General features: G+C 39.8%; 1 protein-coding gene across 1 annotated transcript; it reads left to right on the top strand.

Annotated features, from left to right (window-relative positions):
- The first annotated feature begins 9,501 nt into the window (after positions 1–9,501).
- LOC147508062 (uncharacterized) lies at positions 9,502–10,038 on the top strand. Its single transcript, XM_086596738.1, has one exon. The coding sequence runs from the start codon at positions 9,502–9,504 to the stop codon at positions 10,036–10,038; it is 537 nt and encodes a 178-aa protein (XP_086452864.1).
- The last annotated feature ends 10,622 nt before the right edge of the window (positions 10,039–20,660 follow it).

Consider the following 20,660-nt stretch of genomic DNA (forward strand, 5'->3'; position numbering starts at 1 on the left):
ATTGCTGGCCCCATCATACCTTTGTCCACACAGTTGATAAGTGCTCAAAAAGTGTTATTTAACCCTCGATTATGCCTCTTGTTTAGCCATCTTAGTGGACTAATAGTGTTTATAAGTTGTGTTTTAAGATTCTACAGGTGAAAAAGAGAGTTTTGTAGAATATTAGAGACAATGGGTAAAAAGCGAAGCAATTCGGAGCATTAAGGATCACATGGGAGGCTCGTGGACAATCATGGAAGGCCAAGGAATTGGAGCTGTTAAAGATGTGACTTGGACCTATTTTAAAGTCTATTTGGAAGCCCAAGGCCAAAGGATTCGTTGCTTGGACCAAAGCCCGCAAAAGGGATAGAAGGATAGAAGCGAAGAGAAAATGGCTTATCGTCCGGGCCGATGTATCGAGCGCCGACGCGTTGATTGCATCTGGGAAGCATAGATTGAGGCCCGAGACGCATTGATTAAGTCTGGGCGTATGAATAATCGCCTAGGCAGCATGAATCGACTTGTAGCCAATTCCTTCCGGTTTTGAAGGCGAAGTGGACTCTGGAAGAAGTCTATTTGTATTAGGAAACAAATGATGGTTTGGAATGCTTCTAGAGCTCATTGTAACCCCTATAAATAGAGGACCTAAGTGCCTCATGTAATTTGCCAATTCACTTATATTCTTGTCTCCTTAACTTGAGGCTTGAGAGAGATTAATAATAAAAGATCGGTTTTAACTAGTCGAGTCTAAATAAAGTAGTCTTTCTAGTCTTATGTTCTTCGACTCTTCTTCTTCTCGTTCTTAGTGTTCTTCCTTCTTTATGGAAGGCTAAACTCTCCTTCAAGGGAGAAGATGAAGCCAGATGCTTAAGGTTTAATGATTCTTCCTTCATGGTGTTCTTCAATCATGTTAGTTCTTTATGTTTGTAGTTATTAGTTCCATTGCCCACACGGGGGATGGAAGTATAGAATAGGGTTTATATTTTTGCAATATTAATATCATGCTAGTGTTCTTTACTTTTCTTCTAGTAGTATAGTTTTTTAGAGTTAGGGAAGTATTCTTTGTGTTGCCTTAGAAGGGGGTAGCTCGGGTGGAGTGGCCTAGGGGAAGTATTCTTTGTGTTTGCCTTAAGTGGTGATTCATTGAATGGCAGCCCTATTAGGAAGTACTCCTTGATGTTGCTCTTGGTAATACATTGAATGGCTGCCCGAGCTTACATAAAAGGAAAGAAGATATTAATAGCATAAACATAGAAACAACCTTAAGTAGAGTTAATTGTTAACGATGTTTCGTCGAAGAGGGCATCGACACTCGCTTGATTTCCTAATTGTAGTCTACTTGTAAGAACAACCATGAAGCAGAAGGTCATAGATCAAAAGTATTGGTGGATTCTAATATCTTGAATTCCCTCTCTTATAAATTCTCAATAGTTTAGTTAGTTTATCTTAGTTTAGTATTTAAAATCTCTACAATCATAGTTTTTAATCCCTCAAACCCCCTTTCCAGTCCTGTCCTTCACATAACATACACTTAAAAGTGGAACGATACCCTACTCATCCTTTACTTATTGAGGGATAATTAGGTTTTGATACGCTTCTATTTGTTCAACGACCATCATACATCTACATCATCCAAACACATCTACACACACAAAAAGAGGAAGTGTCAAATGGCGCCGCTGCCGTTTTAAGTTGTTTATGTTTAACGTTTTCTTTCAAGATTAGAATTTTGGATCTTGAGGTAATTTTAGCAGCATCATCCATCCTTTTAAGAAAGAAAGAAGCTTGAAGGACATCTCGAAGACAAGATCTACCATCCAGGTTAGTCGAATATTCATTCTTTTTATTTTTTTCTTATTATAGTTGCATCATAGTTTAGTTTTATTGCTTTCTAGTATAATTGCATTTAGGATCTTTTCAACAATTGAAGTTGTAAGCCAACACAGCGAAAAATCAAACTCTAGTGTTTCTTGTCTGAATCTTGACAAACGGACTATCGTCGTAGGCGATGGTACTTAAGCAATCCAAGTGATTCACCATAACCCTAAAAGAGACAGCTTTAGACAACGAGCGAGATACTAGCTGCAAAGCCCAACCCAGTTGAGGAAAAGTAGTTTTACATTCTAGTATAATTTAGAATAGTTGCATAGTAGGATAGTTTATTGTTATTTTCGCATAGAATTTTCTAGTGTATGCCCCGTCGTCCATATCATCGTCCAGTAAGAACACAACAGTGGACAAGGTTTAACAACCGACTCACAAGAATACTAGACGAGATTGATACAATGGCCACAAGCAATGATGGAGGTGTTTTGGACACTAATAATCTTGAAGCTATCCCTCCCATGCAAGCACAACAGAGGAAGAAGCTGAGTGATTTCTATTCACCAATCATTGGAGACCCACCCCACCAAGCAAGATTGTTTTCCAGAGGCGAAGCTAACCGGTTTGAACTTAGAGCATCAAGAATCTCTATGCTTCCAAAGTTCAATGGTTCGAATAATGTTCACCTTATGTTCACATGAACAAATTTCTATCACCCCTCGAACTTTCAAGAACCAGAATATCGGGGATGAGAGTATCAAGTTAATTCTTTTTCCACTCTCACCGAAGGTAAAGCATCCAAATGGTTAAACTGGTAGATCAATTCAATCAACAACCGGAGAAGTTAAGAACAAAGTTTATGAACAAGTTCTACCCCACCCCGTAAGACGTGCAATGCAACAAGCCATCAGCAATTTCAAAGGGAAGGTGGTGAAGAATATATCAGTCAAAAGCCGGGAGAAATTCAATAATCTGCTAGTCTCATGTCCATATCATGGTTATGATAAGAGCACACTGGCTCATTTTTTCTTTCGAGGACTTTCTACTATGAACAAGCAGATGATACATTCAATGCATCAAGGTAAGTTTACATCATTGGATGGAGAGGAAGCCTACAACTTTCTCGAGAATTTAGTGAAGACACTCAACAATGGAGTACTAGCAACGAGGACGTAGCTAGAGTGGAGGGGATGCCGAAGAAATTTGGCAACCAAATTCAAGAAGACCCAAATCAAGAATTGCTATCAATTATGGCAAGCCTATCAATAGGACTTGAAAATCTGAACAAGAAGTTTGATCAGTTCTCCATGAATCCTCCAAAACCAAACAATTTCCAAGCTAAACCCTCGGCCATCAAGCCTTGTTATACCATTTGTGAGCTATGTTCTGATGAAGGCCACACTCTTCAAGAGTGTTCAGATTATCTAGATACTAATGCAGGAGGCATGTAGTATCAACTCTTTAGGAAGAAATAACCCGGTTCAATCGGGGACGAAATTATTGGAAGCCACAAAATACAAATCGAGAGGAATTGTCCTCGAGGATTTCAGAATCGATCAAAATCGGTTCGAAATAACAAAGATCGGTTCCAAAACCGCCAAAGAACCATACGAAAATCAACAACAATACCGAACCCGGCAATACCAAGCCAACACAAACAGAGTTAGTACGGATCTCTTATGAGTGGATATATTGCCCCTACGCCTCGGTCGAGCAAAGCGGTTATCCCACATTTGGAAGAAGCTATCACCACCATTGTCAATGATGAGTAAACGGACAAATCAAAGAACCCGAAGTTGGAGAATAACTTTAGTGTCATTCAAGGCCGATAGGGCAAATTGCCACCGCCTTGACAGAGATCAAAAGGAGCAGCATTACCAAGCCAGGCGAGCCATCCGAAGGAAGAGGTGTCCCTGCAGGTGGATAACCCGGAGATTACCTATCGAATGCCCAAGTTAATTCTGTCATCACCACTCGAGGTCGGCAAGAAAGTTGATAACAGATTGTCTATGAACCGGGGGAAAGATTCCTGCGGAGCCTAAGGTAACTTATGTCCCCACCATCCCACCAAGTTCTAACATTCCGGATATATCTAGTGTTGTACACCTTCTTTGAAGAAACCGTTGCAAAAGAAGTTGAAGGAACTACGTGGAATTAAGTAAGAAGAAGCCATCACGAGTGACTCTACATCCACTCCACTATTTGTAACCAAGCCAACCGAAGCCCGAAAGAAGAGAACCGATATTGAAGAATCCGCCAAAGACCGTTTCCTTTGAAACTAGTGAATACCGAGAAAAGGATGACCCGGTCTGAGGAGATTTGCGATGTATTTCAGAATTTACTGATTAATATCCCATTTCGACCGCCATCAAGCAAGTTTCCTCATATGCCAAGTTCCCCGAAAAGATCTAGTAAAGAAGAAGACCAACATTCGAAAGAGAAGCTTTTATCACTCAAAGATGTTCATCGTTACCCTCTGAATCTATCGGTTGTGGCCGAAGATCCCGAAGTCCAACTGTTACATCTTGAGAATTGTAGATTCTTTGGAGGAACAAGCTTTATTAGATTTTGGTGCTAGTGTGAATCTTCTACCATATTTAGCTCGAGAAGTTAGGCTTGAAGGATCTAAAACCGGTGATGTTACTTTCACGGTTGGCGATAGATCGAAGAAGATACCTAGAGGAATCATTGAAGATGTCATAGTCAAGATCGAAGATTTCTATTATCCGGTTGATTTCATAGTACTTTCGACCACGTAACCTACATCCGGTAGGCAAATACCAATCATTCTAGGCGACCATTCTTGGCCCACAAATGCACTCATCAACCGTCCGAACGGTAATATGACATTATCCTTTGGTAATATGAAAGTCGAGACCAATGTTTTCCATATGTTCACGGCAACCACGGGGAGGTGTACCGCGAAGCGAGGTATGCATGATTGAAGTGTTAGCACGAGATTATCGACTCATTCATATCCTGCCGATGAGTTATTGAAAGCTCGGCGGACTCAGTTTGTGAGGAACTTAGTGTTGAGTCAATCAATGCGATTTTGGATTCATCACCGTGGATGACATCAAGTTCAAAGAAAAGCTTGAATCGCCTATGCTTGATGGACCACCTAAAGAGCTTAAGAAGGAGCCACCTAAGTTAGAATTGAAGCCTTTACCGCCTACACTCAAAGTATGTTTTCTTGGGAGATTTGGGAACCTACCCAAAGAGTCATTGCATCGATTTGATTGCGAGCAAGAATCCGGTTAGTAGCACTTTTAAAGGAACACAAGTCAGCTATAGGTTGGACAATTGATGATATCAAGGGGATCAGCCCTATGATAGTTCAACATAGGATTCATCTGGAAGAGGATTCCAAGATTTCTAAGCAAGAGGTTTTCAAACTCCTTGACGCCGACATTATCTACCCTATTTCTGATAGTCGATAGGTTAGTCCAATTCAAGTTGTGCCAAAGAAGTCCGGAACCACGGTAATCGAGAATGAGAACAATGAGTTGATTCCAACCAGGATTCAGACTGGATGGAGAGTTTGCATCGATTACAAGAAGTTGAATAGCGCATCGAGGAAAGATCATTTTCCATTGCTTTTCATCGATCAGATATTAGAAAGATTAGTTGGACAAGCTTACTACTTCGCTTTCTTGATGGTTACTTTCGGGATACTTTCGGATCCATATTCACCACCCGAGGCCCCAAGAGAAGACATTCACATGTCCTTTTTGAGGATTGTTTGCATCATCTCTCCTTAGTCCTTAAACGTTGTTCGCGATACCAACTTAGTTAACTGGGAAAAGTGTCACTTCATGGTAAAGGAAGGGATCTTCACTGGAAAAATTCTAGTAGATTGGCGAAAATGTCTCTGAGGAAGTAAGCATGTTGTCGAAAAGATCAGTTTTGAGATGGAAACCTAAATATTCCCCACCGTTAGTTTATGGGATTTACTCCTGTTGACCTTCAAAGGAAGATTATTTCTATGGCTGGAGTGTAGGGTTCGGTAAAAGTCCATTTGCACATAAGAGGAGAGTCGTAAGCTAGGTTCTTTGTAAAATTGCCATTCGAAACTTGTCCCGGTTCACGGTTAAGAAAAAAATTGTTGGTACAAGGTATACTTTTGTCAATCACATCTTTGAGAGAGAGATCGAAAGAATTCCTACAAAGTGGAACCGAAAGGGTGGGAGTACTAGTCTTGAGGATCCGACTATAAAGGACTCAAAAGTCTTGAGGATCGACTTTAAAAGACTCACATTACGCCTTGGGGATCCGGCGTAAAAGACCTAAAAATTTGTTTCTTGAACTAATTCGATATTCGGCATCAATGGTAATATCCTACCTTTTTCTCATCCATTTCATTTACTTCTTTATACATTGAGGTCAATGCATGCATAAGTAGGGGGAGGGTGTACTTGAGAAGTACTTGAGAAATGAATTTCGAAAATTAGTTTTCAAAAACAAAAATATTTTTGTTTCTATATCAGTAGCATGAGAAAAATGAATTTTAATGATGAGTTTGGGATATAGATTCTATACTGCTTAGTGTTAGTTTTGTCTATCCAGAAGAAGCACAACAGACTTCAAAGGGATGGGTAGATTTGTGTTGCACATAAAATAACCATGTTATTGTCCCGCAACCATGTTTGGTTAAAGACAATGTTCTAAAAAACGCTAGGTGGTGGGAAAGCGCCTAGCACCTATGCTTTCTAGGCAATGCCTAGACGGGCGCCTAGAAGGCCCCCCCCCCCGCCCCCAATATATCTTATAATATACCATAACTCAAAAAATAAACACAAACAAAGATACTTATTGCAAAAATGCGTAATAGTTGAAGAAGATCGACTTCATATAAAAACATATTCTTTCTTTTAGTGATATAATTTACATTGGACTTTAGTCTTTTAAACTCGTTCAAATCTTAAGCCTACACGGGTTGTTAATTTTCGACATTTAATCATTCAAAAAAAAAAAAAAAATAGCTTGATTGGACTGCCTAGAGGCCAATTAGTCTGCCTAGCCCACCTAATCGGTCCGCCTAGACCCGCTTAATTGGTCCACCAAGTTTTTAAATGACTTGGGCCTAGGCGATTTGGTTGGGCACCACCTAGCGCCTAGAGACTGCCTAGACCGATTTTTAGAACACTGGTTGAAGAGTGTATAATTTGGGCTAAAATGAAAATGAACCATAAATTAAACCATTTTGACCAACATTTCTACATTTTACCCAAATGCCAAGTAGACGGCGTAATTTATTATTATTATTATTATTATTATTATTATTATTATAGTTATATGAACTCCATCTTATAGTGACTCCAAAATGACTTCGCCATTAAATACAATGAATTAAAAGTTGATTTTTGGTGGAGATGTTCTCCACACAATAGAGATCATCCTCACAAAAAACCACTTCATTTGAAGATGTACAATCTCATCAAAAAATCGTTTAGAATTTTATGAAATTATCTAACAACCCATATGTTTTTAATTACAAAACAACGTTTAACAAGGTTAAACATATTCAATTGAGCTAATTTTTTGTATGGGTGTTCTCCATAATGAGATGTATACATCCACACAAAATTAGTCCTCAATTCATTTTGTAAGTTTATTTTTAGGAGTGGAGTAACTTTGGAGTCACTATAAGGTGAAGTTCATTTTTAAAATAACTATGTAAGCAAATTTCACCTAGAAAATGAATTCAAACCTGATTTTTTGTGGATATGATCGATGTACTCACCATAAAGATCATCTCCAGAAAATTTCAACTCATTCGGAAACATCATATATATACAGAATTGACCTACGCAATCCAAAAAAGAATTTACACATTGTACGAGGGGTTGATTTTTGGTAGAGATAACCTCCTTACCATGGATAATATATGTATAAGCCTATTTTGGGGCCAAGGAGTTGGCATGCCTGCAGGTCCGTAGTAGCATAAGGAAAGGGAAGCGCGGAACACCTCATCACGGCCACGGAACCTTAGAAGAGGGTGGGCCACATATGGATAGATGACTTCGAAGTGCGAGGTCAAAGGTGAGGCAAGATAAGAAAGAAGAAATGGGAAGTATGGGATCGAGTTCGCGGAACCCTAACAGGACAGGTGTGCGAAAGCTGACCGATGGATGGGACATAGATGAACGGATGGGAAGAAAAGGGGAAGGATATAAAAGGAACAGTGGACCTAAGAAAAAGAAAAAAAAAAGAAAAGAGAGAAAAAAAAGGGAGAAAAGAGAAGGTAGGAGAGGTGAGTGCTAGACATACCAGTAGGGATTTTTCAGGTGAATACATTTGGCGCCGTCTGTGGGGACGAGTTAGTCCACGACCTAATGAGAAAAAGGAAAGGTTAGAGCATGGCTCCTGTAGCTAAGAGGGGAAGAGGAAGAGGAAGAGGTAGGGGGAGACCAAGAAGAGTGAGAGCAGAGGTCAGAGAGGAAAAAGTGGGGAATATTGAGAATGAGGAGATGCTAGAAGAGGAGGTCGCAGATACGGAGGCAGAAGCGATCAGATTGCTCCATGAGGAGATAGGAAGGTTGAGGGAGGAGAATGATGAGTTGAGGAGAGAAAGGGAAACCACCCAAGGGGGAGCGGATGTAGTAAAACCCGAGGGTAGTGAAGTGGAAGGACAAGGCGTGGAACTCCCTCATGAGACCGGAGCGAACAACACTGGGGGAATTACCATGGAAATGGTGCAGATGATGATCGAAAGGGACAGAAGCAAACCACATGGTAGAGAAGGAAAACACGACGCGGCAAAGAAGGTGGTGGCTAGTTTGAATCAAAACCCGCTAGCTGACTCAGTCTGGAACTCTAAGGTACCAAAGAGGTTCACGCAACCCCGATTCGAGAGATACAACAGGAAAGGAGACTCGGCGGACCATTTACACCACTTCAGGTAGCAGATGCCACTATGGCAAGATGAGAAGTACGATGGACTCCGCTGTATGATGTTCCCAGCCAGTTTGAAAGGGGGAGCCTCGGATTGGTATTACCGACTGGGGTCACAGAGTATACGAAGGTTTGAGGAGCTAGAGCAGGCCTTCATAAATCACTTCATCCATCAAAGAAAGAGGGTAGTAGATGTCGCAGATCTCTTTAATGTCAAGCAAAAGCCCACCGAGACGCTGAGAGATTTCCTATGCCGGTTCAAGGAAGAGACACTATGAGTGGAAAACCTGGATGAGCGCACCACAGTCATCGCGTTCCAGCATGGGTTGAAACAGGGAACCAGGGTCCATGAGTCGGTTGTCCAAGATTGAGGTTACTACCTTACACGCTTTATATCTGAAGGTAGAGAGATACATAAGGTACGAGGTTATTTTGCAGAGGAATAGTAAGGAACACAAGAAACCTAAGAAGGTAGTACATGCCGTGGGGATGGAGGATCAGAGAGATAGAGAAAGGACCGTGGCACGAGAGGAGGGAACCTACAGAAGGGAAACTCATAAAGCAGAAAGAGGTAGGGAGCAGGCCAGAAGAGAATATAGGGAAAGAAAACCTTATCGCGAAATAGAGCTAACTCCGTTGAATAAACCATTGGAAGTGATCTTGCTATTAATCAATGGGCAGTAGTACTATGAAGCACCGCGAAGCACACCCAGGAAAATAGAGGGAAAGCCATTTTGTGCATATCACCAGGTCCGGAATCACGCTACCAATGAATGCTTTGCACTGCAGTGGTTAGTAGAGAGAATGATTGGGAGAGGGAAGTTGAAGGAGTTCATCAAGGAGGTGCAGCCAGTTGAAAGAGTACCAGCCATGGCCAGGATCCTGGGTACGATAAATGTTATTTTTAGTGCAGAAACATTGGGGAGGAATGTACATAGAGATAAGGTGCGGAGGACCGCCAGTCTGCAACAGGTAAATGAGGTTTTGAGTGGTCTAATGCCTGTTCTAGGCATCGACAAAGGGAATGACAGGATAGAGTTCACACTGAGAGATTTAGAGTCAGTGGCCGCGCCTCACAAGGGTGAGCTGGTGATCACTATCGCGATGGGAAATTACATGGTAAAAAGGGTCCTGATAGACTGCGGAAGCTCAGTGGATTTATTGTTTAAGGGCGCGATGGAAGAGATGGGCATTGAAAGCAAGCAGATGAAGCCCCCTCAAACCAACTTGTTTGGCTTCAACGACAGCATGATGGAGCCGTTAGGGGAATTGGTACTACTGGTGCCCGCAGGGCCAGTGACAGTGTTTACCCATTTTATGATAGTAGATACCAACTCCTAATACAATGCGATCTTGGGCAGAAAATGGATTCACGAGATGAATGCCATCCCATTCACGTACTATCAAGTGATCTGCTTCCCGATTAATGGAGGAACATATGAGATAAGAGGTGATCAAGTCGCGGCTTAAAACATTCAACAGGTGACGGCGAAAGGGCTAATCCGCGCACCAGAGAAGGAGGCATCTGAGAAGGGTGACAAGTCCGCATAGCAATTACAGGTGGCTGGCTAGAAGGAGTCACTCGTCGGGGCCAAGATAATGGATGAGATTGAAGTAGTAAATATTGGGGTTGCAGAGGAGGAGAAGTTTGTGAATGTGGGGACAAGTTTGTCAAAAAGTTGGAAAGTGAAGTTGATTGCCTTATTGACTGAGAACAGCGATGTGTTTGCATGGACAATCGAGGATTTGGCGGGGTTAGACCCGGAGTTTGCATGCCATAGATTGCATATGAGGGAAGGGGCCCGACCAGTATAACAGAAGATGAGGAGCGTGAAACTGTAGTAGGCACAAGGAATTCGGGATGAGGTAAAGAAGCTGAAAGATGCTGGCATCATCCGCGAATGTAAGTTTACTGAGTGGCTGTCTAACATAGTAGCGGTCCTGAAAAAGAACTGCAAGGTAAGGACGTGTGTGGATTTTACAGACGCCAACAAGGAGTGCCCAAAGGACTGCTACCCCATGCCACAAATAGATGAGCTTGACCGAACTGCGGAATTCAAGATTTTCTCATTCATGGACGCCTCGATAGGCTACAATCAGGTGATAATGTACGACCCTAACCAAGAGAAGACCGCGTTCATAGTGGAGGGGGGAACATAATGTTATACCAGAATGCCTTTTGGGCTAAAGAATGCGGGGACAACATTTCAGAGAGGGGGGGGGGAGAAGATGTTTGAAAGCAAGATAAAAAAGGGGATGGAAATCTATATAGATGACATGGTAGAGAAGAGTATGACCGAGGACGAACATCTAGCGGGGCTAAGTGAAACTTTCTCCATACTGCGAAGACATAAACTAATGCTGAACCCAGAGAAGTGCACGTTCGGGGTGACATCAGGAAAGTTTTTGGGATACATTGCCACTTACCGTGGAATAGAGGCAAACCCAGACTAGATAAGGGCACTGTTGGAAATGCCGTCTCCGCAGAATGTGAAAGAGGTGCAGAGATTGGCCGGGAGGGTCGTGGCTCTCAATAGGTTCATATCGAAGTCCTCTGATAAGTGTCGGCCTCTATACCTTCTCTTGAGGAGGATGACCAACTTTCAGTGGACCGCTGCATGCGAAAGGGCTTTCCAGGAATTGAAAGAGTATTTGGGGAAGGCACCGGTCTTATCGCGCCCAGGGCAGGGGGAGAAGTTGTATTTGTACTTGGGGGTATCAGAGCATGCAATCAGTTCAGTGCTAATAAAGGTAGTAGACAAAGCAGAGAGGCCGGTGTACCTCCAGAGCAAAACCATGTTGGACGCCGAAACAAGATACAGTAGAATTGAGAAGTTTGCCCTAACTTTGATCTTTTCAACGTTGAAATTGAAACCTTATTTTGGTGCTCACGCGGTGGTAGTGGTGACCAACCTGCCGCTGAAGCAGGCTCTGAAGGCAGAGAAATCAGGTAGAATGTTGAAATGGGAGGTAATGTGATAAAACATAAAATTAATAGTGTACCTACGAAATGAACGATGAACTCAAAACGTAAGTAAACTAAAACTATTTATGAGCCTATTGCTTATCAAAGATTTCTACTCTCAATTCTATCGAAATAGCATGGAGTAACAAATTCGTTCCACTCCTAGTTCTCTAGCATGGAATGATTTCATAGTTAACTAATCGGTCTTAAGTCTAATGAGAGTTTTACGAGGGGGAATTATACTACGATGCAATATGAAAAGCAATATGTTGAATGTCACTACGAAATATATGGAAATACTAATGTTCTTGAATCTAGATAAAGAATTAAAGGGGAATTGAATCCACCTCGAATCCAACTTAATCACCTAGAATAGACTGTTGTAATCCAATTCTTACGTTCTTACGGTAAGAATTGCTCGTTCTAATCCCTAATTAACATGGCATTTCTACCAATTATAACTAGCATGTGAGGTCATCCACCCATTCTCATGGCGAAACACGACCTTCTAGAATGGAATAGACTCTACAACGCTTCTACACTATACAACTAAGTTTTCATCATGGCTTCATCAACCCCTCTAATGGAGGTTTTAGCCTTGATTCATCAAACTATCATTTCCCATTGAAATTGAATACAACATATTACCAAGATTCTAACTTTATGAAATTTAACTAAACAATAATCGAAATCTAATTAATAACTAAGAATTGAATGATAACAAGAATTGAAATTAGCTCTAATAAATTGTAAATGACAAAAATCGAAATTGACAAGAATAACTATAATTTTATTTATCTAATGAATGATATTCAATGATTCAAGAAATTAATCTAAAACAAGGAAATGAAATTCTAAAACTAAGTTCTAAAACTCATTAATGGAGGCTAACTAATCTAATTCTAATCTAGGTCTAACTATCTACCATTAACAAAGAGCTAAGCTTTTGTTTTTATACTTTCAGATCCAAAAATCGTGCATGGGCTTGGAGCCATGTTTTGGGCTAGAGAATCAGGCCCAAAACCCAATTCTTTCAGTCTAAAAAGGCCTCTTCAGCTGCAGTTAGCTTCAACAGACTTTTCGTCCACTTCTGCTCCTCTGATTGGGTCAACGCTTGGACCATTGAAAATCCCTTTCCGAGCCGGTCGTTTTGACATAAGGTAGGCCCCATTCTGAGGTCTGAGTCCAAAGATACGCGGAAGTTTTTCTTGACTTTGTGTCTTTGTTTACGCCCAGCGTCGACTTTTCAGCTTTTGACCGGGCTTTAGAAAGGCTTTATCTTCTTGAATCTTGGCCTTTAATCACGGAACTCTTTAGTAACCGACCTTTGCTCCTTTATTTCACTAAAGTGGCATATTTCTGCACATAATGGACTTTGAAGCCTGAAATGCATAAAAACACGTAATCAGTGTTAACTCTTAATTATTACTCACATAATTGGTCTAAAAGTATGATTATTAAGGGGTTAAAACTACAGTTTTGGGCATTTATCAAACCACCCCCAAACAAGATTTTGCTTGTCCTCAAGCAAAGATGAGAAATTAGAATAAGTGACCAAAAATGGAGTTCTATCTACTCTGCGTTTATTTGAGTCGCGATTGCATTGACCATATCTGCAACAAGGCCTTAAACCACTAGGAATTCCCTAGTGGGCGAGTTATAGTTTAAATGAGAGTTTTCGGTGAAGGTACTCACAAACTTTATCTATACTACAACGACTAAGAAATAAAACTATTGTTTCCTTATTTATGCTCTAAATTAACTATACCTCTTATTAGCAATGCATATAGAGTAATCAAGTTGAAACCTAAGCTAATATATGCATAATAATCAATCATCTATGAATAAACATATATACAATGAGTAATGCTATGAAATGCAGTAACAGGTCCGTTTCTAAAACTTTGGAATAACGTCCTTAAGTAGGTTCTCACATAAAAGTCAAGACAAAAATCACTCTGATTTTTCCACTCAAGTTTTGCTACTCTAGTGTGCAGTGGGCATACTTTACCTTACAATCTCAATGACACACAAGGAAGCCGAGTTGATCAAACACATCACCACTTACTATCCCACTAACCTATTCCTAATTGAGCTAGAGGTCTTTTATTAGGTGTTGCGGGGATTAGGAGATGGTTTAAGAAGGAAGGAAATGGATATTCAAAAGGACAAATCTGAAATAATAGAGTCTTCATATTATGTAACCAAGAGAAAACCTTGTTATTTACTTTTGCTTCTACACTTTGTTTCCATCCTTAGCCATAATTTTTTTTCTTTTTCTTTGGCTTTTGACTCCTTTTATTCTATTTTTTTGGAGTTTTTATTTTATTTTTATTTTTATTTTTCTTTTCTTTGGATGGAAACTTCTTTTCTTTATTTTCTAAAGCAATTAACTAACTTTTGTTTACACAGGTTTTTCTCTTCTTCTTTCTTCCTTATTCTATTCTTAGACTTATCTAAATTGGGTAGGTTGAATTTTTTTATTTTTTTATTTTGTTTTGTTTTGTAACAGGGGTAAAAGGATTTGTGGTTTATGAAAGGGCTAATAAAAGGCTCGATTAGGGGCTTACTAAGCGGAAAATATACTTAGGTCGAATTTCTAGCTATATCGATCCAAAAGGGCCTAAATTCTCTCTTAGGACATGGTATATAGTGGTCAAGCAAGTGGGCGTGTGATTTCTCTATTCGAATATACTTCTCCCTTGTGTCATTTCTCAAATGTTTCCCTCATATAAGACTTTAGGCTATATTCTCACAGGATTTGTAGAATAAGTACTCTAGCCTAGATTTCCAGAAACTTCTTGCCAAACAATCATAGATACTCATGTAATATATTTATAGATAGATGCAACGATTATTACCTACATATTAACCTAAGTTTCTAAAACTATTCTAATGCAAAAGCTACATTGAGACTTCTAGATTATTAAGATCATAGAAAAGAAACAATACCAATATTCCCCGAGTGTATAGCATAAACTTTTTATTTTTATTTTTATTTTTATTAATTTTAAGACAAATAATCGTAATATACAACCTAATATGTGCTTAACATTTACATCGTGTTTCTATACCACCCCCAAAACAATTTGGGAGAAGGGGTTCATGAAACAATTCAATAGCACAATTAAATTATGTAACTAACTAATTTTTTATAATTTTTAACATTTTATAAATAAAAGTCGTAATTTACATCCTAAAAGTGTCTAATTTTTGCAAATGTTTCTATCCCACCCCCAAAACAATCGAGCGCTTTGTCCTCAAAGTGTAAAGAGATAAGGAAAGAATTTACCATAGAAACGTGGCAAAAATTAGCGACTGTAATGTAAATATTGTAAAGATGATATGATAATATGAAGCACAATTAAAGCATTGCGTCTTGCTAACTAACACAAACTCTACTTGGAGTAAACATGACAGGCTTAGGGTGGCAACATGATTTGAAATGAATACCAAAATCATTCACCCCCAAAAAATTGGAAAACTCTTTTTAAGTTTGAAAATTTTGTTTGGCCTATACTCCGAAAGTTGGTATTAATACGAAAAAACTTGGGTCTTTTAAAGTCGATTCCTAGACTTATCTAAACATATGTATGAATATGCAGTTTATCATATATCAACAACCTAATAGTTGTGGATCGTTCCATAAATAAATACCACGAGAAAACATATCCAAACACAATCAAGCACCAAGATTTCCCTCTGACGAAGCCTAGTGGAATGAAAGCGAAGTCGGATAGACCTATAACATAACCGAGCATGCACCTTATGTTTCATCTTTGAACGAGAGGGTGTCCTAGTGAATAAGTGTGGAAAAGTGAATGGTTGTGGAAGATATGGTGGATTAGGATAAGTTTTAGAGAAAAAGCATGGAAAAAATGAGGATGTGGGTTTAGCACAAAACTCATTCATGGTGTAGTTAGGGACTGTCTCAAGTCTGAAAATGAAGGTGTCAAGTGGTTTATCCTTGGGAAGTATTTGTTTACTAGGTGGATTTAAAAATTCATGAAGCCACGGGGAGAAACTAAAGGATCGAGTGCAAACTTCGAGGTTCCTTTGAAAAGGTGGAGGGTGGGGAATATTGGTGATGGAAGGTGAATGATTCTTAGCTAGAGCTCTCAAGTCCATATCATCGAAATCTTGATATATACAAGACATTCCTCAATAGGTGGGTCAAAAGGATCAACTGGGATAGAGATTGAAAAATTCATCTTCCGTCATAGCATCAAGGGATGAATGGTTGTTGGCAAGGGGGACTCGTGAAGTGGTAAAAGAAGCGGTGCAAAAGAGTTGCGAGAATTCTTCTTCTCGATTTAAATCTACTACCCGAGGAGTCATTGTTAAAGTCAGAATTTCCAAAGGAAAGGAATTTGTTAATCTGTTTCTCTGGAAACATGTTTTTGAAGTAATCTTGAGCTAAGCTCTCGATCATGCTAACCTCTCCATTTGTAGATGAATCGGGATACTGTGTCCTCGTTTTGAAAACATTTACCTCAATAGAAAGATGGCCAAAGGACAAGGACATCGAACCATCGCGCAGTTTATTTATGGCCGCGTGGCGTAGCCAAGAAGGAGCATACTAAAATGATAGGTACAAAGTCGTTAGTGACTTCATGTCGAGGATAACGGTCGGCCGGTAGTAAAAATTTTGGACTTTAACCAAAGACGCGTTTCAACCACACCCTTAGGATACTTAATAGACCCGATCACTAATTGCAATGTCATTTTAGTAGGTTGCATCTCCTCTAGACCTATTTGTTTATACAAATAAAACGGGAGTAAGTTAACACTAGCCCCCGTCTAGTAAGCCTTGGTCGTCGTATGAGAATCTCCTAAGGTGCATTATGCCCGTAGGGGCGACCGAGGTCCTTGTACTTAACAATTCCATTATTTTTGGATAAAGTTGGGAACCTGCTCAGGTTAGAAAGGCGTCTTTAGGTATGTTGGTCTTATGCCTAGTAGTGCACAACTCCTTAAGAAACTTAAGCGTGGTTAGGTAGATTTTTATAGCCGAGAAAAAAGAAGGTTTATCGTTAGATTTTTTGAAATGTTCCTAATCTCCTCAAAGTTAGTATCCCTAGTTAGCATGGCTAATTTCTAAAAGGAACGGTGGTTTTGCTCTATATATTTAGCGTATGGCTCGACTTGATGTGTAACCTTGGCTTTCTGTTTCTTAGGTTGTGGTTTAACCGGTACCTCTACGGTGGTAGGTTCTTCAGTTTCTATTTGGGTATCTAGTTCGATATCCGGTGTAGAATCTTGATGGGGTAACTATAGGCATAGTTACTTTGTTATCAACCACTCTTCCGCGGAGAGTGGTGATGGCATTTAGCTCTTCTACGGATGTAGTTTCCATACTAGTATTACCGTTTACCTCAAAGGTGTGTTTTGCTTGTTCTAGGGTTGGGTATCGCTTGGCCGGAAACACGCCTTTTGGTTGGAAACTTTCTCTTGGGCTAACCTTGTTGGTTTAAATTATTAACGGTTGTAGAATGTGTTGGTTAGATTGAGCCATGGTTTGAAAAAGTTGTTGGCTCACTTGTATGAAGGTGTCAAGGCGATCCGGTTGTGTGGGTGTAGTAGTCACGGGTGGTGTACCGAGCTATCTCGCGTTGGTTATTTATGGGCGGATTGTGATAGTTATTATTTACCGGACGATACCTCTATTAGCATTATAATTATTATAACTACATTGACCTTGTGCTTGACTTTGTCGAGGTTGCACTTGGTTGTTATAATTATTATAATTACCCCCGATCTGTCCTTGTTGTGGTGGAGCTTGGTTATAAGCGTCGTTGGCCTAACATATTGATTATTGTACCACAGTAGGTGTGACTTGTTGGTTATTTCTCCAACCGAAGTTGGAGTTTTGTCTCCATGGGCGTTAGGTTCACTATTAATGGAACAAGAATGTTCATAGGCTATAGGGCGGAGTCGGGATGCTCGGGACTCCAAATGTAAACTACATGGATTTGAATTTACATTCATGACGGGATAGGCTTTTGTTGTGCGTAAATGGCCTCTACCTTTTTGTGAGGGATTCAATTAGAGTTTTAAGCTCGGGATCTGATTTAACCTCAAACATACCGGTAGCCTTAATCGCTGAAGAAGAACTAGCGGGCGGGAGTAATCGTCACTACCCCCATTATTATTACGCTTAGTCGATCTTCCAAAATTTATATGCCTCTGAGGCTCCTTTACTTAGGAAACTACCCCCATTCATTATGTCTAGGCCTTCTTTATGGTGGTGTAGAAGTCCATTGAAAAAGGCACGAACTAACGTGTCTTTTGCTAGGTGATGGTGTGGACACTCTATAAGGAGATCGGTGAAACGATTCCAAGCCTCTGAAAATGATTCATGAGGATTCTGTCGAAAGAAGTGAATCTTGGAAAGCATTTCATCCGTCTTTAGGGGTGGGTAAAAATGTTTCATAAATAGTTGAACAAGTTTGGCCCACGAGTCCACGAATTAAGCAGGCAGGCAACCAACCAAGACGCCTTATCAAACTAAGGTGAAAGGGAATACCCTCAATTTAATTTGTTCCGCACCAACCGTAAGATGGTAGAATGTTGTAAGGACTTGTTCAATCCTACGCATGTGCTGATAAGGTTTTTCATGGTCTAAACCAGGAAAAACGGGTAACAAATTAAATATATTTGGGGGGATGTGGAAATCCCCCACTGGGTCTGCTAGAATGATGCAAGATTTAGGGCTATCGCTCAAGGCATTATAAAAGTCAGAGAGAGGAGTCTCTCTTTCTTCATCCATAATATCAGGTGGTGTGTGTGAAATAGTAGCTAGAGGTGTAGTGGGTGGGAAACTAGATAGACTTGTTTGTTGACGTTGCCGTGTAATTACGTTAGTTGTTTTTCTTCGACCAGACCTTAATCTCATGCAAGACTAAGTCGAACTTAACTAAACATGCAACACTCCAAACAATTACGATATACTAGTAGAAACCTCTAACCGGAGATGCGAGGTGTGGAAGAAAGGAATACGATTCGTCCTTGCTTCGCTTATGAATAGCGTCTTGTTTACGGCGTGTTCGGTGTATATAACAAGTTAAAACAACTGAAAAACTTGAAAAATTGAAATTGAAACAAACCTGTGGAAATCCGCAAATTTCAAATTTTGTATCTTCGCTTTGCCGCTTTGAAGCTTTGATTTCGCTCCTCGTGTTCCATAACTTAAGCGCTGGTCGCGCTCGGTATGGGCGCCGTCGTCGCTCCGTGTTCCATAACTTAGCTGGTTTCGGTATGAAGCGGTCGATCGCTCCGCGTAATTTTTCGCGGACTTTTTTCAATCTTTGAAGCGGACAACCACGATGAATCAAACAAGGGTGGGTGGGTGAAAATGGGACTTAAAATGACTAATTATACTATGAAAACAATGCTAAAGTGAAACTAAGATGGCGGCATTTTGATAAACATAAAAATGATAATTTTACTAATGAATAAAGCGATGAAACTCTAAACGTAAGTAAAACTAAACGATAGTTTACGTGCCTAATTTATCAAAGTTTCTACTCTCAATTATATCGAGATAGAGTGGAGTAACAAATTCGTTCCACTCCTAGTGCTCTAGCATGGAATGTTTTCTAATCTAATTAGTCGGTCTTAAGTCTAATGAGAGTTTTACTGAGGGGAATTATACTACGATGCAATATGAAAAGCAATATGTTGAATGTCACTACGAAATATATGGAAATACTAATGTTCTTGAATCTAGATAAAGAATTAGAGGGGAATTGAATCCACCTCGAATCTAACTTAATCACCTAGAATAGACTGTTGTAATCCAATTCTTACATTCTTACGGTAAGAATTGCTCATTCTAATCCCTAATTAACATGGCATTTCTACCAATTATAACTAGCATGTGAGGTCGTCCACCCATTCTCATGGCGAAACACGACCTTCTAGAATGGAATAGACTCTACAACGTTTCTACACTATACAACTAAGTTTTCATCAAGGCTTCATCAACCCCTCTAATGGAGGTTTTAGCCTTGATTCATCAAACCATCATTTCCCATTGAAATTGAATACAACATATTACCAAGATTCTAACTTTATGAAATTTAACTAAACAATAATTGAAATCTAATTAATAACTAAGAATTGAATGATAACAAGAATTGAAATTAGCTCTAATAAATTGTAAATGACAAAAATCGAAATTGACAAGAATAACTATAATTTTATTTATCTAATGAATGATATTCAATGATTCAAGAAATTAATCTAAAATAAGGAAATGAAATTCTAAAACTAAGTTCTAAAACTCATTAATGGAGGCTAACTAATCTAATTCTAATCTAGGTCTAACTATCTACCATTAACAAAGAGCTAAGCTTTTGTTTTTATACTTTCAGATCCAAAAATCGTGCATGGGCTTGGAGCCATGTTTTGGGCCAGAGAATCAGGCCCAAAACCAAATTCTTTCAGTCTAAAAAGGCCTCTTCAGCTGCAGTTAGCTTCAACAGACTTTTCGTCCACTTCTGCTCCTCTGATTGGGTCAACGCTTGGACCATTGAAAATCCCTTTCCGAGCCGGTCGTTTTGACATAAGGTAGGCCCCATTCTCAGGTCTGAGTCCAAAGATACGGCCTTCGAAGTTTTCTTTGACTTGTGTCTTTAGTTTTTACGCCAGCGTCGACTTTTCAGCTTTTGACCGGGCTTTAGAAAGGCTTTATCTTCTTGAATCTTGGCCTTTAATCACGGAACTCCTTAGTAACCGACCTTTGCTCCTTTATCTCGCTAAAGTGGCACATTTCTGCACATAATGGACTTTGAAGCCTGAAATGCATAAAAACACGTAATCAGTGTTAACTCTTAATTATTACTCACATAATTGGTCTAAAAGTATGATTATTAAGGGGTTAAAACTACAGTTTTGGGCTCTTATCATAATGCTGAGTTCGTATGACATTGAGTATGACATAAGTCGTGGCTTAATTTATGGCCGAGTTTCCAGCCGAGGATCCCACCTGGGGGGA

This window comes from Coptis chinensis, chromosome 3 (assembly GCF_015680905.1).
Source record: "Coptis chinensis isolate HL-2020 chromosome 3, ASM1568090v1, whole genome shotgun sequence".
NCBI classification, from domain to species: domain Eukaryota; kingdom Viridiplantae; phylum Streptophyta; class Magnoliopsida; order Ranunculales; family Ranunculaceae; genus Coptis; species Coptis chinensis.